This window comes from Adelges cooleyi, unplaced genomic scaffold, assembly GCF_023614345.1.
Source record: "Adelges cooleyi isolate 19-005CV unplaced genomic scaffold, UGA_ACOO_1.1 ACOO_flye_CR_arks_rails_tigmint_CR_PRNA_247, whole genome shotgun sequence".
NCBI lineage: Eukaryota > Metazoa > Arthropoda > Insecta > Hemiptera > Adelgidae > Adelges > Adelges cooleyi.
The window spans coordinates 8225668-8252441 of NW_026095912.1; the positions used below are offsets into that span (position 1 = coordinate 8225668).

The window sequence follows — 26774 nt, forward strand, 5'->3', positions numbered from 1 at the left end:
CAACTATATTTTAAGACAAACACAACGAACTCGGACAACTTAAACCTGAGAAACGTGTTTGTGCCTTGTCGAAGTTCGACAAACTTATGACGAACGTCTAACTTATTTGAAACTGGACCATAAAATATGTACCTACCCGTTTTAGAAAATCTTGTTTGCACAAATTGATCGTTTTCGCCGACACCCTGTACCGAGAATTCCTGGTTAGTGTACATGAAAAAATTGTCTTAGGTAAATGTTTTCCTAATCTCCTAGATTGTTCAATGAAATGCCACCCGGACAGCCACATTCTCCGTCACTTTAGGACTTCAATAATAATCACCACCACTCGAAGGCATTGAAGTGAAGGAATTTCCATAAATATAGATGTGCACATTTTTGACAAATAACTCTCTCCTCTTTCTCACGATATCAATATAGGTAAAACGAGTAATTTTTCTATGTAGATAATTTATAATTTCTAATTTTCTAATTTCTTTCTAATAGATATCTTTTTTTATGTATAATTTTTCTTCAACTTTTATAACCTATACAGACTCTATTTTTTAATAGAATAATATACGTTTTTAATACTAACAGTTGCTAAATGTTCCTTAAAATACTATGATTTAAGTTTTGAAAAAAAAAAACATTTTAATTCTTCATAACATTTACTGATTTATTAGGCATCGAAAGTGACACAGCTTTTTAATTACTTATGTCTTACAGTTAATTTCTATTTGAGGAACTGAATTTTTTTAAAGTTTTTCAATCGAGATTAATACAATATTATCAATGCAATAAGCTAATGACCGTTAATAATATTAAAACTGAAATCAACAATGTATTTCGATCGGCGCATGAAGTGTTAGTATTGAAAAATCCAACTACATCCGTTTTCAAAAGTATTGCGGACTTTGTGTTCCAGAGTACAAATACTAATAATGGAATGAGTTGTTCTCAACCAAAATACGCAGTTGTAGGGGTATCGTAATAGTTATTATCAACTTAAATACTAATTAACTAGATGCAATTATTATTAACTGATAACTCATCTGTGTTTATTTTACCTACCGCATAAATTATAGTGAACTGAAACATTGTGAATACACTAACAAGAAATATTCAGTGTATGTTCATCCTTAAGTATGTTACATAAACTTTAAATCTATGAATGTAGCTGATATATTTAACTACATGTATATGAAATGAATTTTTTTTCTAGCCCTACCCCCCCCCACCCTTTCTATTTCATTTCAAATCCTTGAAATTCAGACTGCTTTTTATTCTACTTTTTATGACTCGTTAATTACCTCTTAGCTCAAAGGAGTATTCCTTAAACCAAATTTCTTTAATAATTCATTCTTCTTAACAGCTTAGCGGACCATGTAGATCCATCGCTTTAATAGTTCATTACTGTTTAATAGTCCAATACAAGTACAAACGTGTTCATAAATTTGTACTCCTGTACTCACTGTTATCAAATGAAAACATAACTATTCGTGTACTTACGTCAGAGTAAAATGATAAAAATCAAAACGCTATCGGGTAAAAAAAAAAAAAAAAATGATTTGATAATATTATATTGCCTACCAACTATTTTGTACATTCAAAAATATTTTTAACACATAATAAACACTTACACGTCTAATGATAGTAATTAATACAAAAAATGATTACAATAATAATAATAAAAGAAAAAAGGACAAAAAAAAACATTTATCGCTAAAAAAAAGTTAATAATTTAATGTAATTTAGTTAAAAAAAAGAAGAAAAACAATAAAAAATACCCATTTTATAGTATTATTAATTTTTTGTTATGAGCAGAAAACAAATTCTAATCGCTAATATAACGCAAGCCAAGTTGCAACTCCGTTTTTTAAATTTTATAATACATAATAATAACATACATTACATAATATATTTTTTTAACATAATAACATTTCTGAGTGAAATTCCAATCAATAAGAAAAGACAATTTTTTTTCTTATAATACGCGCCAAAGGCTTTGTGTCAAGGTGGCAAACATTTACATGCCAATTTTTATTACCAAGTAAAAAAAAATTGTTTTTATAAAAATGTGATTTGAATTTTGAACATATTGCTACAATTTTTGTTTTAAATACGGACAAAATGCTGAATTATTTTACGAACAAATTAATAGAGTAAAGATAATAAAGCCATTAAAAACGAGTAAAACGGTATTGACCATATTTTGATTATCAAAAAAAAAAAATGCATGGTAAGATCTTTTAACAAGCTTTAAAAGATAAAAGTGTAAATTGTAATACACTAAAAAAATAAGTTATGTTATGATATATATTGAACCGTGAACATGATTGGATAATATTGTGCATAAACAGTAGCTTAAATTAAAAATAAATAATGACAAAACTTATTACTCTTGAATATTAACAAAATAACTTTGGAAAATGAAGAATATGAAATGTTTTTTTCACATAACAAATAATTTTATCGAACTAGTGCCTATTGCAGTTGTGGGAATGGCCAAAAGAAAAAAATGTAAGGGTGGCTCAGAGCTTGACAGTGCTAGTAAACACATTTTGAAACTACATTGATTTATAAAAAAAAAAAAAATATTTTACATGAAATACAATTAAGGCTGAAACTAGTAAAAATTGGCACAGCATTTGGTATAGAGATTAAACTAAATTTTTTTTTTATACAAAAGTAGTATAGGAAAGTTTTCAAGACTTATAGTTTTAAATAAAGAAAAAAATAAAACAGTTTATCATTTTAAATTGCTCAGCTACGTATACAAGTCTTACCGCCTATTGCTTAAAGATGAAAATATTCAAAATGAGTAAAACAAGTATTTTTGTTGTACTATCAACTTGTTAATAATCCAACAATATTGTTTTAAATACAAATAAATAGAAAAAAGGTTATTATTACACAAACAATAATGGCCATAATAATAATAAAATTTAAAAAAAATATAGACTTATAACTAATGCCACTTAGGCTTTTGTCAATACAATTAGTTTAACGAAAATTCAATTAAAAAAAAACTTAATAATATAATATAATAATCAATGATAGAGAAAAAAATACAAATGACGGCTAAACATTAGAAATTATTTGTTAATTAGAAAAAAAAAAAAAATTTGTTTGATGATGTTATGAGTGCTAATAAATACAAAAAAAAGTCAAAACGAAAAAAATTGTGCATGCTTTTTCGTACATTAAAACTATCACAAAATATCACAAATAAACATAACGCTTTATTAGATTTAAAAAAAATAAAGTAATAACTATCGTCATTTTTTTCTTTTGCACGCGAAATTTCAAAAAAGATATTTAAAAAATCGTTTACAAAGTAACAAGAGATAAACAAAAAAAGGTTAAAGAATAGTGTAAAAAAATAACATACAGATAAACGACTAAAATACAAATATTATTGTTCCTAAACAATAATGTGTGTGTGTGGGGGTGAGTGTGTTATAATCTTATTGCAAACAGATAATTCTTTAGTCTAATTCTTACACAACGTAAATTCATCGAGCAGTTGCTGTTAACTGTACACATAACAAAAGAGATAAAGTTACAAATTAAGGTGGTCGAATGCCATGACTTAGGTCATTTACTTTTACTTTAAATATGTGCGAGAAGAATTATAATAATCATTTGAGATCTAACATTATTAATATATTAATATTTCATCATTAATTTTCTTAAAAAAATACAATGTATTTTTTTTTATATAGAATGTATACATACATTATTCATGACTTGCCTCAAAACAAAATTGCTTTTGTATCTGAGATACTTCAATGTTTTTTTGGGGTATTTTAACAATCGAGAGAATTATTATTTATTTAATAGGTACTTTAGATTGTTGTTCGATATTTAAATGACTACCTGCCAATAAGTTACGCATGTGCTAAACAAGCTAAACATAGAGTACATAAATTACACAATGGTACACAATGAACAAAACCAAAAAAAACCGGTAGTTTGAAATTATTATGTAAATGGAAACAACGTAATAAATTATACGTAAATATATATGTACACATATATATGCGCCTACTAAACTTCCTCAATGGAACATTGAAAAACATCAAGAAGTGTTGGAAAGATAAATATTTATGGATACCGACTAGATTGAAAATAATAATGTTGAACTAAAGCTTATAAGTTTATAACTATGCCTGTTAAAGGTTCATAATTTAAAATAAAAATAGTAATAATAATAATTGGAGCAAAAGAAAAGGGCGAGCAATAAGATAGTGTTTCAGGCGTGGTGTGTATCGTTATTGCTTTTTGGCTCATCATTGCCATTACCGTGATTAGATTTTGTATCTTTTTGTTTGTATTTTCTGTTAAAAAAATATCCTTTGGACGACTTAGTGGATTTGATTTTTACGATATCGACGGTAGCAGGTGGCACCACTGCGTCCTCTTTGACCGCCACCGGAGAGTCCTTCTCTTCGGCTATCCTCGGCAAACTGTGATTGTCGGACGTCGCATATTTCACTTCTTCCGGCGAACACTTAACGTTGGCTACGACAATGTCAGTGTCAAGATGGCCATCGACTACATCCTGCCGTTCGTTTTTAACGCCTTGCTTTATAGTCTTGACAACGGACTGCGAGTCCACCGACAACGTTCTGCTGTTCACTGGCGGTGACTTGGACGTGACCGTCACTCTTGGAGCGTGCAAGGTCACCTTCAGGGCTGGATCGCACAGCGGCGATATCGATGTGGACTTGTTCTCGGCCATGCGCGGATGCAGGCGGTCTGGGGACAAGGCACGGCGCAACAACGGTGAACCGGGTTCAGAACTCTTAGGTCGGCCGAAGCTTTTCTTTCCGGACGTGGGTGTGGCTAACAGCGAAGACGGGCTGTACGACTGTGTAGTGTTGGAGCTGCCTGGTTGGTGGCCTGACGAAAACGTAAGCGGGCTAGGCGATCTGGTTGGCGACTGCGGCAGAGGTGATGGTGATGGTGTTCTGGCCAGCGGCGACAGTGGTATGTGCCCGACAGATTTGCGCCGGTTGGGGGAGTGCATGTTCTTTGTGGCCGAGTGCAGCTTGTGCTTGAGACCGTGCAGAGTTGACGGCCGTTGATAGGGCGTGGGCGAATTCGGCGTGACGATCGGAGAGTTTGAAGACGAGCTAGACGAACTGGTCGAAGAGTATTCAACCGCGGTGGGCAGTGCATTGGCTGCCTCAGCTTGAACGGCAGGCGCTCTATTTGCCAGAATTGTCAACTAAAGAGAAAAAACCATACAAATTATTTACATGTATGCAACTAAATGGCAAAAAGAACTAAAATAACTCTAGAGGAGTTTCAGTTAATTCAGGAAAAATTTAACAAACAATTCAGCCGACAACTTGGGCTTAAAAAAAAAAAACTAGACCCAATTGAATTTTTTTGGATTTAAATAACCCATCTAATAGAATACATTTTTAGGTAAATAAAAAACATTAGGAAAAAACCCAAATATTTTACATATTTTTAAACTTAAAATTACAGCACGCTAAAACTTCTTTAAAAATAGTCGAATTAGTTCCAAATTTAGATGGATTATTCTTTAGATAGTGCTAAGTACCGATAAATGTTAACAAACCAAACAAATAACATAACCCCTTTCCCCTAGTAGGGGTGAAACTTTTTTCTTTATTTCGCTTTTTTAGGTGATGTTTTAGGGATTAAGGTCTGAAGAATAGTCCGATAGTAGATCTAGAATAGGGCTATAACATATAAAATGTTCTCAAAAATCTGTAGTCAATTTTATGTTATGAAAAGTTTCACTACGCGAGTATGATCCACACCAGCAACATTCCCTTCCAAAATGGTCTTGTATAGTACCTGCTGATAGTCCGGAGTGCATTTTGTGCTGATCTTTCTGAACAACGAATTTTTGTGATGTCTTCGTCTGCTTTCGCCTGCCGGTATATCTTTCCTCTGAGAGCGTTTATGTCTATGGGAATGAACAAAACCCAACGCGCGGTGTCTGGAGTTTGAGGCTAATTTGCTTTTGCCAGGTTCACGCCTTCGTCCGCCGGTTTTTATCGAAGTAAATTCAAGAGGAGTGGAACGCAATGTAGCTTTATCGCCGCCAGACAAGAGCAACTGCAACACTTGAGTGTGGTTCATTCCTTGAACAGGTTCTCCGTTGACGTGGGTAATTAAATCGCCAGGACTTAAACCCGACTCGAAGGCAGGACTTCCGCTGTCTACCGCCTAATAAAAATAGAAATTATTATTATTTAAATAACAAAAAAAAACCAACAAAATTACCAAATTAAGTTTTAATTTGGGTTTAAAAAAGATTATTTTAAATTTAAGGAAGAATAAGATAAGAAACATAGTCATATAATCAATCTGGTCACGCCGTAAATTATTTAAGTAAAATATATACTCAATATTAATATGGGTTTTGACGTAATGTAAATATCATGTTATACTGTATAATATATACAGTATATTACATTATATACTGTATAATATATACAGTATATTACATTATATATATGTATACGAGGTGATCCATCTGATATAAACACTAATTTTCTCGAAAAATATGAATATTTTCAAAATAATTTTTTCATTTACTTGTACGCGTAAATACATAGTTTGGTATTTTTTTCAATATTTAGAAAATGTTTACTTTTATCCCTTATTTGTATAAGAAATATGGACTTAGTTTGTCAAATGCGAACATATGTTTTTAATTCCTTAGCTAAGTAATTATATATATTTATAAGAAGTATACTTCTTAAGTATTTGAATTCTACCGCGTTAGTTGATAGGTAGAGTACTGATGAAACAACATGTGATAGGAGAAGGTGACTAAGCTGGTTATAAAGTAACTATCAAGCTTAGAGCAATATTAAAAGTTAAAATAATTTGTTAAAATTAATTTGTAATCTATGAGAGACAATATTGTGATCAATAAACATTGAATGTTGTTTCTCATTTTTACAGGTTTGTAAATTATCTTATAAATAAGTTGTAAATAGCGTAAATAGCCTTATAATATAATAAACTCATTTTTACAGAGAAACGTTTCAGTATGTTGTTAAATTAATCTTGCCCCAGATTAACAATAAATAAATTACATATTTTATATTTATGTAGACAAAAAATGTATTTTAATAAACCATATTTACTTTAATAATACTTACAAAACTTTTACCATTTTAGTATAAGTAATAAGTATTGCGATATTTTCACAATAGTGTCTTTTTATAATAAATATATTTTACTATAACAAGTGTTCAATCTTATAATAATATATTAGATCTACACTTTTTAATAAATTATTTTAATGCGTGTTAGTTTCAACAACTTGATAACCAATATACACCAACTACACAACGTTATTTTTACTATAACTTGGTGAAGTAGTATGTTATGACGTAAATCATACTTTGGTAAACATCACTTGAGTTTGATACAACAGATTGTAAACAAAAAAGTATCTTGAAATAATATTTTTTCTAAACGTTTCTAAATACAATATTTGCCAACCACTTTACAATAAAAACACGTCACAATGTACGATAATTAGCACGTAGCACATATTTACTTACTGATACTAAGTGGTGCATGGTGTAGAAATCACTATCACCAAAGTAAACTCGAATAGTATTAACCGTAAAGCCAAAACCGGAAGGTCCTCTACGCAGAATGATCGGTGGTTTCAAACTGGTGATTAGTGGCACTTCTCGACATGGCGAATTCAAAGCGCTCGATGACCCTTGTGATATACCAATCCCACAATCTGTAAGAAAAGTATTGGTTATATTTTAAGTCATAAATATTGAATTTTTTTCTAGGTAGAAATACTTATCAACAATATCGTACCTGGAGGAATCATCAACGATAACCCTGTGGCTGAGAAACTTTTTATCACCGATCTCGTCCGTTGACCACTTCCAGAAGAACTTTTTGACGTACCCTGTGATGGTGGTAATGTCTGACACAAATTTGCAGTCACAGGTAAACTTAGAAACTCTTCTTTCTTCTCTTTAGGCGGTTCGTCAGATTCGTTTTCCGATAAACTTCTTAATTGACTAAACAATCAATATTTAATGGATTAAAAAAAAGGAGAATTTGCAAAACAATTATCTCTATTTATAGTAAATTACATTTATGTTAATCATAGCAGAGACAAAATTTTAACTATTATAACTTGCTATAAAACCATTTAACTATTAGTTTGCTATATTACGACGATAAAATTTTCAATTTGCTGTTTACCCTCTAAGAGTGTTCCTATTTATTAGATTCAAGAAAATTGATCGAGTATTCCATTTATAAAAAACAACAATTTAGCGAGATTAACAAATTACACAAAAAGATTAAGTTAAAAAGTGTTGTTAACTCGTTCAATTAGTTAAGACCAAATAAATTAACACATCATGTCAAATGTTGAGAGAGTGAAGTATAATAAAATTAATACAAACTATAAGATATCAATTTTTATGTAAGAAGATAAATTACTGTTTGAGAAAAAAATTGTAACTAAATATATCATTTGAATTTATATACTGATAAATAGTTTAAAAACTAAATGTTATAGTAGTCAACATTTCTATGAAACTAAACAGTTTCTGAACGTTTAAAATAAATCCAGACTGTGTGGTTTAAACACAGCATAATCAGAACCAGTGCCGCCAGGGTTATGATAATAGTACTCTATTGCTGTGCGTGCTTTAACCAATTATAATAAAACGATACTATAAAAAAATTATCTATTCTGACCTAAAACTAACTTATTGTATGTTACAATAGTACACTTTTTATGAATTTTGTTTTTAGATTTTAATGAATGTACACTTTTATTTTAACAAGAAAAATGGAAATGAAATATCTGAAAGTATAAGTTAACACTGTTTACTGTATTATTGTATTTTATCTATGTATTTATATACCTGTGTAATACACTAGGTATAATAAAATCTGTTTCGCAATGGTATTGCAAGTGCAAACATAAAATAAGTTTGAAATAAAAATTATAATTATGCTAAATTTAAGCTCTTGTGTTAGATCAAAGCGAAAACTGCTTTAACCCTTTCGTTACTGATATCCTCGTACGAGGATTTAACTTTAAAAAATCGAATAATATATTAACGTACTATCATTACCAAAAATGTCTTTAAACACAAGTTCTAGTATAGATTGATGATAAAAAAATCGACACAGCTATATAGATAATCAATATCAGTCTGATACGTAATTGTTGATTTTTTTTTTTTTTTTAATTCTCAGAAATGAAAGGGTTAAAATAGAAGCTAGAAAAGTACATACTAATAAGTGTTTAACTACTTACTCATATGAAGCACACATCAATGTGTAAAATACAATTTAAAATTTTTTACAGAAAATCAAAAAAATAGAAAGAAATTATTTTATTGTGCAATTGAAAAGTGAACTATTTATTATTATCCATGTGTAGTTGTGCTCAAAGTTACAATATCAAAAAATTATAATAGGCGATCAACGCACAAATTAACTTTGGTACAAAAAATTTGATTATCAAACCTGAACCAATCAATTTTTGGTATTATATAATATCCAATGTCTATGGAAGGAATTATAGGTACTTAAAAAGTGCCGTTATAAAATTATTATGACACTTCCAAACATTTTAACTTTAATAAATACTGCATGCATGAAACAATAATAAATCTTTGGTATAGTTTCGAAAAACATTTTAACATTGAAGTATATTCTTTGTCAAAACATTCAAAGCGATAAAAACTAAGTACGGATAAAGCAATAATAAATTATATAACACAAGAAAGGAAGAAGTAAATAAATAATAATAAAAAAAGAAGGCTAGTGTAATATTAATGGCTTACGGAGATCTGTCATCTTCAACTGAAATAGAGAATTTTGGTATACATTCTTTGCTGTATAAACGTCGCCTGCGATTTATTTGGGGTATACCATCATTACCATCACTGTGGGATAAGTCCAGTGTTGTTTTTTTGGCGACAGGCGATTTAAGACTTTCGTCTACTGTTTCTCCTTCTGAAGCCGATGTGTCACATACACCTTTATATAATAAAAACACAGCCGATTAGATTTTAAAATAGCAAACAGTTAATATATTATCACAACTGAATTTAAACTTAGTTACCAGTACTAGTCGACATGGAATCGTCTTTGTAATTGATTGAAGGCGACAGTGATTGATAATCATTGTTCATGGACAATTTACTAGTAACTTTTTTGAACTGAGGTGAACAAGAGGAAAAAGTGCCCAAGATTAACGAATCGTCATCAGTATCTTCATCGACTTCGTGGTTGTAACGATCGGTTCGAGCTGTAATTGTATGCCAAATATGTGAGCCAAACGTAATTCAATACCGTTATTGTTGTACAATAAAAAACTTACAATCAAAGTAACTTGTGTCCTCTTCGTCGCCCAATTGTGGCATAAACTCAGCTTTTTGTCTTAACAAAGAGTTCCAGTCGACCCCATAAAAATATGGGTGATCTTTTACTTCATGCGAACCGCCAGTACCCAGTCGATCCCTAGGATTTTGCTGTAATAATGCTGATATAATATTTTTTGCTTCTGGTTGAATAGGCCATTCGTTTTCGTCAGGCCATTCAATATCATCTGTCAATGGCAACAAGCTCCAAATTAATACTCAAGTTAAACGTTTATGTACAAAATAAGTGTTCTCACCATTTACAGTATGTGCGAACAGTTCTTCGGGTGTTTCACCAAAAAATGGAACACAACCAACTAAGAATTCATATAAAATAATTCCCATTGACCACCAATCAACAGGCTTCCCATAACCTTGTCTAAAAAACAATACAAATTGTTAAAAATAACATTTCAACTTGTTATTTCAATAAAACATCATACCTTAAAATTACTTCTGGCGCTATATACTCAGGTGTTCCAAAAACCTGTTTATCAGAAAACTGTCGAGTATCACGGTCTACGTGTACTTCGTACAAATTAGTTGCCACTGAAAACAAAATCAAATTAATTAATAGAAATTATGTATCTATTTAATAAAAAAGAGTATTTAATTCTCAATTAAAATTAATACTCACATGACATTAGACCCATTTTGCTTAAACCAAAATCTGTCAGTTTAATATGGCCCAAAGCCGTTATAAGAAGACTATACATATGAATATAAAAAAAAAAAATCAATAAATACACAATTTAATAAATTAATTTAACCTCCTATCAGTATTTACACCGCTTTCAAATTAGCTTGGGAAATTTTTTTTTCTCCTATTAAGTTGATATTCTATCTTTCAGAGAATAGCGAAAGTTACACCAGACTGATCTCACGAATTTAAATACAGTGTAACAATGTTCAGTAAAAGTGGTGAGACTACTAGGAGGTTCAAAGAAAAATATCAACGTACTTGTCAGGTTTAAGATCTCGGTGTACAATTCCATAGTTATGAAGATATTCAACGGCAAGTACAGTTTCGGCAAAATAAAATTTAGCCATATCTGAAGGTAATGGTCCGATGTTTTTTAAAAGAGAAGCACAATCTCCTCCTTCCACATATTCCATTACAAGACATAGATGTTTCTGTTAAGACATAGTTAAGTTAGTAACAACACATAAAATTGCTTATTCCACATTCGGTATTAATGCTCACCCTAGTTTCAAAACTACAATACATAGTAACTACAAATGGATTGTCGGTAAAGCTCATTATATCACGTTCGGCAAATACTTGTTCAATTTGATTACGTAACATTAGGTTATTTTTTATTATCTTTTTCATTGCAAACCTCTGACGAGTTTGTTTGTGTCTTACAAGATAGACAGCGCCGTAAGCGCCATTTGAGATCAATTTAATTACATCAAAATCCACTTCAGAAGGAGGCTAAAACAGATAATAAAAAAATATTATATTTTCCTTTTACCAATAAACCTAAATTAATTCTTACAGAAGAAAATGCATCTTTCTTAGTGGATTGTTGAGTTTTTTTCAATGAACACTCTTCTAATTTTTGGAAATTTACATCAATATCTATAACAATAAATTAATTTATCATTAAAATTGCGTATTACGAAAAACTAATGGCAAACACAACTATGACTTACCATCGACCGAGTTACGAGTTAAACCCAATTTCCCAATTATATACTGAGGTATTTCATCTTTGATACCCTGGCAAATTTTCGCTTGGCCTTCGGCTTGTTCTAATAACTGATAAAACTCTTCAGGATCAAATTCCAAACATTCCAGTAACCTAGCAGGCCTAGATATAATAAGTAGTAATTTTTTCATTGTTGCCGTTAACAACCCTGCTGCTTCTTCCGATTTCTCTTTTGCCTGTTTCAATGGATAAAATAAATTAATAAGTTGCTCAAGAGAGCACATACCCATATAACTAATAAATACCTCAGCTAACAATAATTCCAAATTTTCAGACATTTCATAAAAATAACCTCGCGTTATCAATTTTTCTTCAGATTTTTTCAAACAATCTCTAGCTAATTCTAAAACTTGACGGTTAACAAACCGAACAATAGGTATAGCATCGCCTGATATGTCCAAGTATTCCAAACTAAGTTTTTCGTATTCTTGGATAAACATTTTCAAACGTTCCTCCATCTGTTTTGTAGCCTGCACGGATTATAAAAAACGATTAAAATTTAAGTATCAATAAGAAATCTTTTTAAACCAGAAATGTCAAGAAAAATAGTTACTTTAGGAAATCTGTCTTTGTAAAGGACGTTCATCATGATAATATCGTTATCCACAATTGGAGACCTGCTAGGACTGCTGCAACAAAGACGACAATGTATTAGAAATGGTACTTCGATTCAAACACGAATCAATATTTAACCTTAAGCTCCTCGAACGCGGTCGGTTGAAACGGGATTTTCTGTATATTATATTATCTTCCTCTGCACTGTGACTGTGAGTGCTGTCATTGGACGAAAAATGTTTAGAAAACATGTTCAACTCGTCCGAGGTCGGCATGTTGGGAAGCTGATGCAAACGTTCTTGGCTGGAACACTGGGACTGCAAATCAATATTATCTGTACTGAAAATCGTTCCACAACTTTGGGTCGCTTTTACGCTTACTGAAACATTAGAGCTTCCAGATGTGGTTCCATAACCGGACGACGGCAGTGATGCAACGGACCATCTTCTTCCATCGCGGCAATCTGTTGTTAGTAAATTGTACGGCCTAAAAAGTACACGTGCGTACAGTTTCGTTTCGTATTGTTATTTACTACTTATTATAGTTGATTAAAGTCCCCCGCCCCCTGACTACCTCAAAAAGAGAAAGAAATAAACTAAATATCCCACTACTCGAATAGTTAGTAGTTTTTTACAACTGCTGTGCAAAAATCAATTAAAAACAAAACATTTTTTTTAATAAATCGTCAATACCTTTTAATTGAAACAAATGGAAAATGGGGATGCGAATGAGTTACTTTTGGACTTTCCAGCGGACTGCCTGTTGATTGTAACAAAAGAAAAACGACAATGTAATTAATAATCAAACGTCATCAGTGATTTTTACGTTTATAAATACTTGACATGGGGGAATGACATCTAGGCAAAATGGGTGATGTGTTTGATATAAAGCTTTTACGGTGACTATTTTTGTTTGAACGCCTTCCACACCCTACCGCAACGTGTAGCTCTCTCTAAAATACACCAAAACATCATAAATTAATCACATTCGACCCTTCGGCGTTGCGCTGACACGGTCAACAAACAAAATATATATAGCTTACCAAACTAGTCGATAACGAAGGAGCGGACTGCCCTAAAGTACGGTTGCGCATCAACACCAAATTAGACAGTTCTGGAAACAAAAACAAATTCAGCATTGTTAATTATTTTAAATAAGAAAAAAACCCTTTTTATATTCTTAATTAAAAATGAAAAATATTTTATTTTTAAATCAAACGTTCGGTATAAGTGTACATTTGTGCTTGACTAGAGCACAGTACACAATGCACTCTGGTTAAGCCCTTACGGCTAACGACAGTATTTAAATAATAATAAATTATTATTTGGTAACGTGCAGGTTCACACGAGACAAAATTATTCAAACGAGTCGTGCTTAAGAATAATTATTAAGAGCAATTCGTGATTAATACTAGGAGGGTCGTGTTAACTAATCAAAAGACACACACTTATACAGTCGTTCTATAGACACAAGCAGCACACATATTGGATACATTTTCATTGGCGTAGCGATACTCATATATATATTTTTTTTTTCATTAATTATTATTTATTGCAATTCAGATTAATTCGTTCGCTATCGATAGAAGCGTACTAGAAATAGCTGTTTAATTCTTTAAATAAATAAAGATAAACTATAATTAGCTCACGCATACACACACTTGTCATGTGCAACTCGTCGAGTATATTGCAAGAGAGCTCCGTCGTTCGATGTTATCTTTTTCGATGAGTCTGCGAGCACTCCAAGATCCTTTACTATTAAAACTGTACCTAATAAAATTTTTGTCTTTTTTTTTACCACTATAAATCGCCAAAAATAAAAAAATATTAACCAAAACAAAAATTAAAATAAAAAAGAGAAATCGTTTTTTATCTGACCATAATGCGTGTATGCGAGTATTACACTTACAATATAGAGGTGCTGTGCATTAGGTGTAGCGCCTAATTATTATTGTATAAAATTGTGTATTACACTCAGGGCGCTACTAGAAGTGTGATTAAGCGAAGAAGAAATGTGGCCTAAGTAAAAATAATAACATATAATAGGTTGAGTTAGGTCACCGGTATTTTGTGCCGGTTTAGGTTGTTGGGCGAATAGTTTTGACGCTTTTCTCTAAAACAAGACTATAACTAACTATCCACTAGCAGGTGAAAACTACTACTTTCTAAAATAATAATAATAATAGGTACCCTATAATACTAATACTCGTTATTATCGTTATTATTATTATTCAACGAATGGTTATCTAACGATCTACAGTTGACAAAAAAAATCTGGTCGACCTTGCCGTTTTCTTACCGGATTCATTCAATAACAAAATGTAATACAGTATAATTTAATTTTTATTTTTGCATAAATTAACCAACAAATTAGAGAAAGCGGCACACTTGGTTACAAGTCGAAATAATACACTAACTAATCGTTATCGAATTTAAGGGGACAAACTTAACACACGTGAATGAGCCGTCGCGGTTGTGGTTTACGCGTGACATAGCACTTAACATTTGCAACATTAAATAATATCTTCTCGATTATTATTTATTCTATGTATTATTAATTATAATGTTTACTCTTCGCGTGCGTGAAAGATATAAAAGCATTAACGAACAACAGTCCGTTCGGAGGTGAATCTACTAAATAAATACCTATAGAAAAAAAAGATGACTTTATTAATTGCATTTGGATCAGAAGGGTTTTTCGTTAAGCCCACACTATAATAAAGTAACAATTAATAACCCATTTTCAATTTTGCTGAACCTTCTCTAATTTAATCATATCCTTATATTAAATTATAATATTTGAATATTGGACTTATTTCAAGTACTCTTAATCGTTTTATTAATTTTTGTAATGTGTTGCTCCGGGTTCCCTAACCAGGGAGTTTTTGGAGCCTATCTCCTTATTTATGCCGGAAGCATAATGGGCTGCTATAGTTTTATCATACATTTTATTCGCGTTAAAAACATTGTTCTCGTCCCTATTGAAAACTTGAAACGAGGTCACTGGACGAAAATACTATTTATTATTATAATAATATCCACCGCAATAAGCTTTGTAGTCTCAGATTTAACGTGACAACACTGTAAAATGGTGCTCGTGACACGCATTAATAATTCAATAAATAATGGATGCACTTTTTATTTTATTCTCATTATTACATTTATCACTATCATACACAATACATCCGATGGTCGATAGCTACGTTGTGTGTAGGCGGTACTGGTTTTCCAGATCGATAACTCATATAACCTAAATGTGGAAATGGTAAATTTCTTGATCAAGACATGCGCGTATACCGTTTTTACCGCACTAGCAACAAAGCTGTAAAGTACAAACGCCCACAACACACACGAGGGTGAGTTCGTAAAAGCTCTTAAAAGCACGAGACAATTACACATTAATCGTGACCAATCCGAAAATTTAATATTGTTATAACTTAAAAATGTATGTATATATAATCAAAGTGAAATAATTGTACACATCATTTTTGGTGATTGTGCCAGTTGTTGAACTTTATTATGTAAATAGGTAGGAATAATAGATCGACTAATTTTATAATATGTAAATTTTGAAGGAAAGGTTTTAATAAGGTTCTTAATAACCTCCACTTGTATGTTATACAAATTAATAACATATCACATTTTAGCGTTACTTTGATAAGAATACAAGATATAATTCGTTAAATTACACGAGCTTAGAATTATTCAACAATATTTTTACAACAATAGGAGCAGTCGCCCCTATTGCCCGAGTCCGTCTTTGATCCGCACACACAAACACAGAGATCAATCAATTATAATTGATGAGCGTAATAGAACTCATATTTATTCAACAGGCATTCATTGTTTACTTGTCGTTAACCAAGAACACCGAAGGCCGCGGTATTGTAGGGGTCGAGATCAGTAAAATATACAATGATAAAATGTAATTAAATTAGTCAAGCGCAGTTTTAAATGCCGTGTGAAATCGCCGCTAAGGTGAAATCGTGAGGCGAGTTTAGAGCGTGGGAGATAAGTAAATAAAATTAAAAAACCTATTGTTGTCACTACGGTAATGTTAATATTGACGAGACGAAAACTTATATATATATATATATATATACATGTATTTTTTTTTTTTTTTTAATTTTACAACTCGGTCGAATGCTCCTGGTGGTGTTAATAAATATTGTTACTCGACCGGTATTATAAGGCACGGGAGCTGAATTTTAAGTCATGGCTTAACGCGCCAAGAGCAGGGGGAAAGCGAGAGGAAGGGAAGGTAATGGAATAGAGGAGAGGGATACTGACAAAGCGTTAGACGCCAATCTGATCTAATCTAACACGAATGATACGATATTATTTTTGAAATGTTATTAGCTATTACTATTTTGAACAAAATGACCTTCACAGCAGTATTTCATATTACTAAGTACGGGTACGCACCTTTGACTTGACCGCGTTTATCCGTCTTTTCGTAAGCCGACCACTGCGGCAAACGCACATAGCACATCCTGTTGAATATTATACTAAGCAAAAGAAGAAGTAAACAATTCAATTTCAACACTGGACATACAATGTGGTACTGTACACGATATACACACGATTGTACCGTCACTCTACTGGAATGTTTGTAGGTTATAATAAAATCGCTTATAATAATAAATTATCATGAATTAAGATGGACGACCAGTCAAAGCAAGACTGACAATGGCATAACGAGGGACTTTATTTGAAGAGTTGTTGAATATGAACGGCCCGCGACGAGTAATGCAGCGAATCCATTTGTTATACCGGCGAGACACAGATAACAAAAATAATATTACTTGATTTGACAATACGTATTGCATATAGTACACCGTTCACGGTACAGACGTGTGCGCTTAGAGTGTGCCATTGAATTAGTCACATGATATTTTGTTCAAAAGCGGCCAGTCAGATAAAAAAAAATGTTAAGTAGTCATAAGCGTTTGTCAAGGTGGGCCAGGTACATGCCCAAAGGGAATATCATTATAAAAAAAGTTTATACTTATTTTTTTGGCCAAACGAAAATCTTATAATAAGGGTTTTGGTACTTAGGCCCAAAGCACAATGTCCTTTAAAAGACGAATTCATAAATAAAGTAACAATTGAATTATTATTTAATTATAATATTATAAATGAAGACCAACTAATATTTACCTAAAACAAAGCAAAGGCTTTTTCCCATAACTGAACAAAACGATATATTTGTTTAAACAAATTACAAGGCTAGGATTTAAACATTTTACAAGAACTGGTTTGTTGTACCTAGCTTAGTTTTCTTGGGTATGGCTTGAGAGCACTAATACTAACTCGACTCTTTCTTTAAAAGAGTAAAATTCATAAAAAAAAAATTAAACCTCATATTAACCAATCAAACCTAAGTCCTAACCAACAGGTTAGGTATTGTATTTACTTGTATGATAAAGTAAGTAATAGTTTATATTAGTTGAATACTTTATAAACGTTCAGTGTTAAATATGTTTTAAGTTATAAATGGTACAAAAAATACCTGTTTTAATTGTTGCCTTGGAAATTTAAGCTAAATTAGGATATACTTAAGACACTTATTTCAAATATTGGTTTATTACCTCTACGTGAAAACTTAACCAGTTAAGGCAGTCAATGCAAAAACATATATGAAATTATTATTGCACGAATAAAATATAATAATGCATTTTATAGAACAAGTGTCATTAAAACTAATATCATTGAGTACACTCATATTGATATAATCAATGCTAATTTACATTATAATAGCATTAAAAAAAAATAAGATTTTAATTAAACGCATTAATTATAATTGAATATAATAGCGTTTAAGAAAGCGATTAAACATGTACACACGAGAAATCTCATTAATATACATTTCCAGAGCTAAGTGTACTGCTAAGATAGTCTTGCAAGTCCCAGTAGTAATCGATGTACTTTGGTTTTTATCACAAAAACTCTTGTTGTACAGCGTAATTATTACCTTAAACAAAATATCTATTTTTCGTACATTTGTATACAATTCTCTATTTGTAACTACTTTCGAGTAATAATTATTAAGTAACCCAAGGTAACTCTCGGAAGGTAGTACCCCCTTAAACATCCCCTCTGCTTTTAAACGAAAAACTTAAGACTACACGAGTAATCAGTTAAAAGATAGTGACATTAGGTTAATCATTTCTTGACGTTCTTCATCTCCTATGAAGGACGTTCTATTGTTTTTAGATTTAAGGGACATCCACAAGCTGTTTTTTTAGTCGACAACAAAACTGGCCAGACGAACAAAACCAATTAGACTCAAATGGTTTCTCCTTTTCTTTAAAATTAAGATTAGTTTCTTTTCAAAAATCCCAAGTATTCGGAAAAATTCGACCAAGTTAATCTCACACAAGCAATTTTTTTTATAAAAATAGTCCGTTCTGAGTACATAGCGCGGACAAAAGCCAAAGGCAAAACATACAATTTTAGTTTAAGCAATTCGTCCGGTGATACAAGAAACGACGATACTTTGTCACCGGGCAAACGCAAACGAATGTGTTGCCAAGCAGAGTAATGTGACGCTATTCGATACTATCAAGTCTCATTGAATCATTGCGACACGTGCGAAACTTAAAAATAAAAAAATGTTATTACACACAAACGCCGCCTAAGTTTTTGCAAGTCAAAAGTCAGGAATAATAATAATATATATAGATATAAATCATCCTAATGCCAATATACCGCGGTGGTGCATGGCCACAAGCTGAGGGATGTCCGCCAAAATCTACTGTATGTGCCAAAGTTTTACGCCGGCGACATTGATTTTCGTTTCGTTTAACTTGGCATTAACCGCGTTTGAAGTATTTATTTATTGAATAACCCACCTCAAACAGATTTTTGTCGTCAACTCGAAACGTAATACTGGCAATACCACACAGGTGGAAGTGGCAGTGACAAATTATTAAGAAAATATTATTTCAATCCACTTGGGTGCCGACCAATAATCGAACCAAGTATTTTCACAGTTTGCCGAAACGTTTGCTCTACGCCAGTTTGTATAAATAAAAAACAGCAAAAATGCAACCTAAACGTTCAATGGTATTTGTTCATTTTTAGATTAGTATATTAAATCTAAGATATAATAGCTCCACACAACAACTGTTTAATAGAGTTTACTAATCAAATTTCGTCGAAGAACCTTAGGCCTTCAAAAAAACATATTATACATAACATTTCGCACAAATGCATTACGCTGGAGTAACCTCTGAACCCACGATTTCGTTTAACGTGCTGTAGTAAACTGTTTTCCAATAATCTTTATCTTATCGACACAAATGCGATTCGTCAGAGAGATCTACGTGCAGGCATTTTCTACTAAACTTCATCCGTTCTCGCGTAAAAGACAAATACAATAATAATTATGAAGCTAATAAGTAATAAAATTAAGTATGATGATTATTGTAACGTTGCACAACACAAACGCGTTCTCCACAGGTTATTCGGTCAAACTCCATTGTACTTTTCACTTTAATCGCACTTCGATTATAAGTGTAGGTTTTTTTGAGTTAATTAAAAACGTTTCTCAGACAAAAAATAATATGTGATTATTTTACAAAAAGTAAAAAATAAAGTTATACCACATTTTTTATAACGTTAAGAGCCAGTGTTGCATGTTCCACATAATATAAAAGAACTCCCCTCGTGACTTCGGACATTACGGCTACATCGTTTTTATGGCCTTTTGGAACCTATTTTTTTATACAAAAAAAACTCATACATAAATAATATTATCATTTTTTATATGACGCAACATTCAAATAGAAAAGTGGATAAGATATAACAATGCCTAACAGCATTGTTGACCAAAATGTAATTGACTGAATTAATAAAATAACAATTCCCTATGCTAACCTTTGGCAGACAAACAAGTGCTTGTTAATAAATGAAGATAAAACAACATTTTAAATATAATATTTGTGCACGTTATTATGTAGCACAATCGTTATAATGTTTTTGAAGCGTTAAAAAAATAGGCGAAGTGAGCTATGTTGGTGACTGAGTACAGCAAAGTGACTACACATAGGATAAATACACTGAACTATGTTTTTAAGTGGCCAGGAAATAACTAATTAAAATTACATATCGACCTGTCAGAATTTTCAGCACCAGAGTTGCTGAAGTTGCAAAGTCAAATTGCGTGCTAAAAATAAAAATATGAAGGTTGCGTTTGAAAATCGAAAACTGGCGATAATACAATTCATTTGAGAAGAGCTAATATTATAGTGTTGAAAAATGTACAATTAATATATTGGTTGAGATACCGCGGACAAATACATTTTATACTGTATCATATTCTAAATTGATTGGGCTGTACATTAACATTACAATGAAATGCAGTTGGAGTTTGTTTAGAGAAACGCTATGCTATAAAGAGTACATACCAAGCCAATAGACGCCATGTTACGACACAGACTATACTCGTATAATTTAAAAATTATACTTTAATAATCGTTATATTGGATACTATGATGAACGGGATTTTTTTAAAAGAAAATTATTAAATATCAGCACTAAGAAGCGTTTTAACAAACTATGAAGACAACACACGAAGTAATAACTGGTAATAAACGTAAAAAAATACCTCAACATAATAATAATATCATCCACCCATAAATCAAGATAACGGTATTATTTATTTTATTTTATTAAAGTCTAATGAACTTACAAACAAAGATTTAAGACAATGTTTTAGAAAAGTATACCAACACTATAATAAAAAAAGACAATAACTCTAGTAAACGTGCGGCATGGACATTCTGTAGACAGTAGACGTTACTTTTTTGAAGTGTCGGTAAACATTTTAATTATAAAACTTGCCGACTGCTAAATAAAAATAGAAAAATAAATGTAAACTATTAGTGAGTATGTGTTTGTTTTTAGCGTTTTCCCCTCAAATGGCCTTAGCGGTCATTAAAAAATTGAATATAGGTGGTTATTTAGCAATTATAATATAGGCGCCTCTATTAACTTTAAATTACAATACAATTATATTATTATACTTTTACAGTAAATGTTTAAGAAAAAAAATCGATAATATTTATAGCTCTAGCGTAGCTAAGAAGCAGGTATTTATTTTTATCGCTGCATTGACAATAACTGGGCCGATTTTTCCATGTAACAAGTTCGTCCATCTCATTAATTTACACGAAAAATACTTAGTAAGCTCAAAAGTGAACAAATTCACCTAATCTCCTTAAAAAATCATAAAATATACGACTTAAAATATCAATATTTTTATCACAATTGATAGTTTTGTGTTGTAGCGTATTTTTTTTAAGTGATTTTACCACTATCATTTGTGGAATTAAAAAATCAAATACAATAATAATAATAATTAAATGTAAATATTTTTACGACTTATCGCATGCACGGTTCTCGAATGTGGCAAGTATTTATATACATTATAATAGACAAGTCCTTTTGTCGAAACTTATCAGTTTTACGTTATAAACGTCGTTGTTATGGCTTTGTCAGTATGTGTTAACCTAAATACAGTAATCTATAATGAAATCGTATTTTTACGTAGAGGCTTTTAGCGTTATACATATAATTATATTTCCGAGTTAAAAGCCCGTAAAACACACCACAGGATAGGTTTACAGGTTTTTTCCAAAGTACTTTATCGATTTTTGCTTAGAAAATTTGCACTATTTACAGCTACAATACAGCGAGTTCTGCACGGTTTTCGCCTGGAAAATGGGATTACCTTTCATCTATATAATAACCCACACAAACAAAACACTATAGAAATGTATTTATAAACCGCCATAATGCGTCGTGGTCAGCGAGTTTATAGAACTTCCGAGAAAACGCCACTGGTACATGCATAACCCACACATCATTATGGCTAAATGTCACAATGTCGTTCCTCTCCGCCTACCTCACTGCTAATACCAACATATGCATTAAACTATGTTGCTAAACATAACTTAACGGAATACAAAACATACCTCCGTGAAGGGATAACCTCAATACACAATTACTTTAGTGTTCACTTGTCCGGACCATTTGGCCCGAGTCCTGAAACGGAGCAACAGGTCGAGTCTGAAATTCCATCGACTAACCTTCCTAAGTATAAAAATATAAAATGTAATCTAAACCCTAGAAGACAAGTATACGCTTATATAGATGTTCACGCGCCCTAATTCTTAGATAATAACGAAAATTAGAACAATGGTAATTTCTAATGGTTCTCATCAATATTATAACGATGATCAAAAGAAATCCAGCATGGGAGATCGGATCAGGGGGGGTCGAGGAGGTCACGTGTATATTATATTCAAAAAGTAATCGAAGTGTCAGATTTTTCAATTGAAAAATATCACAATTTTAAAGTGTTTTTTTTTGTTTTTAAGTAAAGGGGTAAATTTTATAAACTTTTGCACCTGAGTATACAACTGACTTCATGAAGAAATCTATACAGTGGTTAATAGTCATCTAGATCTAGACACAACTATCAATCACCATTTTAAAATTAATCAATTTTCAGCTAAACGAACACTTAAAGGCCACATTGACTTAATTATTATATGTAAATCATTAAAATATAAAACACGATGTTTTTTGGTAAAAAAATAACCTACTTTATTTATCTGTTGTTACACTAATGCTATATTAGTGTATAAGTGTATTAGTGTACTAATTCTACATTCTAAAATAAGCCAGATAATAAAACAATAGTTTAACACAAAAACCTATACATTAGTACAGGTAAATACCTACTATCTATATTTCATAATATATTATTTGTTGTATTATTTTATTGACACCTAAATCAATTAAAAAGATAAACTGAAAAATGATTAACTATTTTTTTTTCATCTATAGGCAGGCCTTGTCGTGATAGCCATACATCTCTGTCGTTTGATTTATATAATAACCCATCATTAGTTATTGAATAACTTTTCACTATTAAATATAATACATGGATGTATTGTTTCAGAGGATGGTATTGAAATAGTCTTATATTAATGGAGGCTAAATAGAGTCGATAAGAGCGATAAGACCCATTAGACTAAATTACCTTTAGTAACAATTAAATATTTTAATATTAAAAAACCCCAAAGCAATAACTTTGTTAATTGAACATTAATAATCATAATAAACCAGATAAGTAACACCATGGCAGGCAAACTAGATAAATATATACAGTTTTCAATTGATTCATGATTAAATATAATATTTAAGCAAGAAAGTAAACTGATCGATTGATGTCAAAAGTGACTTTTCTACACAGAGAAATATTGAACACTGTAAAGCTAATTTACAACAACTTTATCTGATTTGTACATAATAATATGTAACATACTAAATAAACTAAAATAGAGAATTCAAAGCGATCTCAGAGGCTTGGATTGTATACTTAACTTTGTTATATTTCTATCATGTATTGATTTAAAATATGAAACAACACTATAGGTTTTATAATATAATGTTAACCTAAAAATCTACAAACCAATAAAAAAATAATAATAAATGAAACTTATTATAACAAATAAATCAAGGAAATAAAATACTAATAACAATTGTGATTAGATAGCTACAAAGTAGCTTACAAAACAATGAGAGGATTATGATTGTTTGCCTACTAATTCTAATAAATAAAGTCTTATTTTATTTTCATAATTTCTGATTTCATACAACTCTAAGAGGACCGTTATATCTTTAAATACTTGAGTTTATTTATACATTTTTGGTAATATTTGATTTTGTATTATCTATATTTATTTCATACAACATAGTTCACAGTGTAGTACATAGTTACAGTGGGGTATTTAGATGAAGAAGGTGTTTGGTGTATAACCTTTTCCGTTATGAAATAAAGTAATCATTAAAAGAACCGCTTTTCTTAATTTTTTTTTTTTTGTAACCACACAGTAGCATACAAATATTGACCATCAAAACAAAGGCCCTGACATTTTGTGTTTACTTTACCTAAGGGAATACCGAATATATTTGAACACCGTTTTATTCAATATTTTACATAACATTATAAATCAAGTTTTAAGCTAAAAAAACTAAGCAACTTTCTTTCAATCATTTTGTTTAAAGGAACTAAAAAATTACATAAAAGACCTTTTATCGATTAAGAAACGTTTTTTAATACTTGTTAAATATAACAAATTCATGTAATTTTTAGATATTAATTTGAATAGGATAAATATTAATAAAATAGTTAAAGAAATAAGCTCTCTGCAACCATAATGTTATAACCAATATAAATTAGAATGATTAATCAGTAGAGCTAATATAGTAATAATAATTATATCTATATATGTGTAAACATTGTCCTTAATTGGCAATTGTTATTAATAAAATCTACTGAATACACGGCAAATAAACAATCAAAATAAACATATTTTATTAGGTTAGATATGTTTTCAATAATAATCAAAATCAAATATGTGTACCAGGTACTTATGTATAATTAATGATTATTTATAACATACCTACTTAATATTCTTTTTATACAGTTTTAATTCTTAAATATAAGTATCCACAAAATACACTAAAAATCTTAATTATAAGAAAAAAATTACCCTTACCTGAACTACTTGATGTAGAATTCTTGCTCTTGTGTTCTTCTGAATCTGAATATCTACGATGGTCAGACTCTTTGAGAGACAGCTGACCTTTCCAAGATCTTCTGTTTTCCATTATTAGGATGTTTTCTTGTTATTACTCGTTTAAACAAAATGTATAATCTGTTAAAACTATAATAGCCATTTCTGATGATTGTTGTGAATGATTAAATGTTTTGGTCGAAATTAATAAAATTTACTCCATCTGAAAAATACAATACATCAACCATTACTTGCACAGGCCTTAGGACATATCGAAATTCAATCGAGTACTTAGTAATATGAACATATTATTATAATATACCTAACTACTTCTAACAGATATAACATACAAATACTTAATATTATTAAATTACTTTATTTTGTATGAATTTATTATACATATTATTATCTTGTATAATTGATAACAAAAATAATTGTTTTTATATGCAATTCATGATACACTAAATTCATTTTTTTTTTTTGATAAACAATGATAGGTAATCATAATTTCAATATAGTCAATAACTTTTGGACTCGATAACATTTATCATATTTGATGTATGTATAAATATAAATAAATAAGAGCTAAACATTTAATTAATATTTCTAGTATTTTGAGACTATTTTCAATATCAAACAAATAAATCCTCTCAGAATACTTGTAATTTGGAATTTATTAAAATATATATAATTTGATAGGACCTAATAATTAAAATAATACAAATCATATTAATGAGAGAAAAAAGTATGGTTCTCATATAGATTTGTATATTATGATAAATAAATCTATACATTTATTTTAACTGTAAAAGTTTCTTTTTTTTTTTCCTAGCCACCTCAAAATATTTAAATAATAGATTAAGGACTTTTGAGCATAAGTTTTGATAAATTTTAAGGAATCAATATCATCTGCAACGTTAATATTATTCTGACGGTCAGGCGAGCTAGGTGACAGATTCGTTAAAGACCAATGAAGGAATCAAAAGTATCAGATAAGATATTGTCAGATATAATCTAAGACCTAAGTAATGATCACTTTTGTTTTTAGGTAATGCAACGGCGTGCTGTACCGCTCATCGATAATCACCTGTGTGTCGTACAGAGTAGTCGGTCGTCAAAAACTGACGGCCAGCGTGCAAGGGACGGTGGCAATAGTAGTCGAAATTTGTACAGGCGACCACGACGGAAGCTGGTTCTTAGTTAACATGATGTTCGCTATAACAAAACGTGGACGACAAATATTATAATACTTGTCGCGTGGACGAAAAACTCCAAATGCGGTGTCAGGTTCTCACACACACGTCCTCGGCGCACGATGAGGATGGCACGACGACAGAGGCCGTGGCCAAACGTTTTTACGCTGTATAACACGCGACAGTGGTTTAAAAAAAAACGAAGTCACAATAATAATAATAATAATAATAAAAAATAACAAATAACAATATCAATTATCAAACGACGCTGCTGCGCTGACACACAGACGCCCACGATTGCGAACGAGCCCACACCACACGGACG

At 30.9% G+C, this 26774-nt stretch overlaps 1 protein-coding gene across 3 annotated transcripts; it reads right to left on the reverse strand.

Annotated features, from left to right (window-relative positions):
- Nucleotides 1-1546: 1546 nt before the first annotated feature.
- Nucleotides 1547-26774, reverse strand: LOC126836591 (microtubule-associated serine/threonine-protein kinase 2). Of its 3 annotated transcripts, none has more exons than XM_050570137.1 (23): nucleotides 26344-26774; nucleotides 25239-25479; nucleotides 13707-13777; nucleotides 13502-13616; nucleotides 13357-13423; nucleotides 13045-13150; nucleotides 12803-12981; nucleotides 12663-12738; nucleotides 12355-12579; nucleotides 12054-12285; nucleotides 11897-11979; nucleotides 11602-11832; nucleotides 11359-11531; nucleotides 11035-11105; nucleotides 10841-10946; nucleotides 10655-10776; nucleotides 10358-10585; nucleotides 10100-10285; nucleotides 9819-10014; nucleotides 7819-8027; nucleotides 7545-7735; nucleotides 5818-6192; nucleotides 1547-5215 (listed from the first exon to the last, which is right to left on the reverse strand). In XM_050570137.1, exons 2-23 carry the CDS (start codon nucleotides 25348-25350, stop codon nucleotides 4238-4240), a joined length of 4332 nt encoding a protein of 1443 aa, XP_050426094.1. In that variant the 5' UTR covers nucleotides 25351-25479; nucleotides 26344-26774; the 3' UTR covers nucleotides 1547-4237. The 3 variants fall into 3 exon arrangements, with proteins under 3 accessions (XP_050426094.1, XP_050426095.1, XP_050426096.1); XM_050570138.1 differs by having other exon boundaries at nucleotides 12663-12735; nucleotides 26344-26773; XM_050570139.1 differs by lacking the exons at nucleotides 25239-25479; nucleotides 26344-26774 and adding an exon at nucleotides 17089-17233.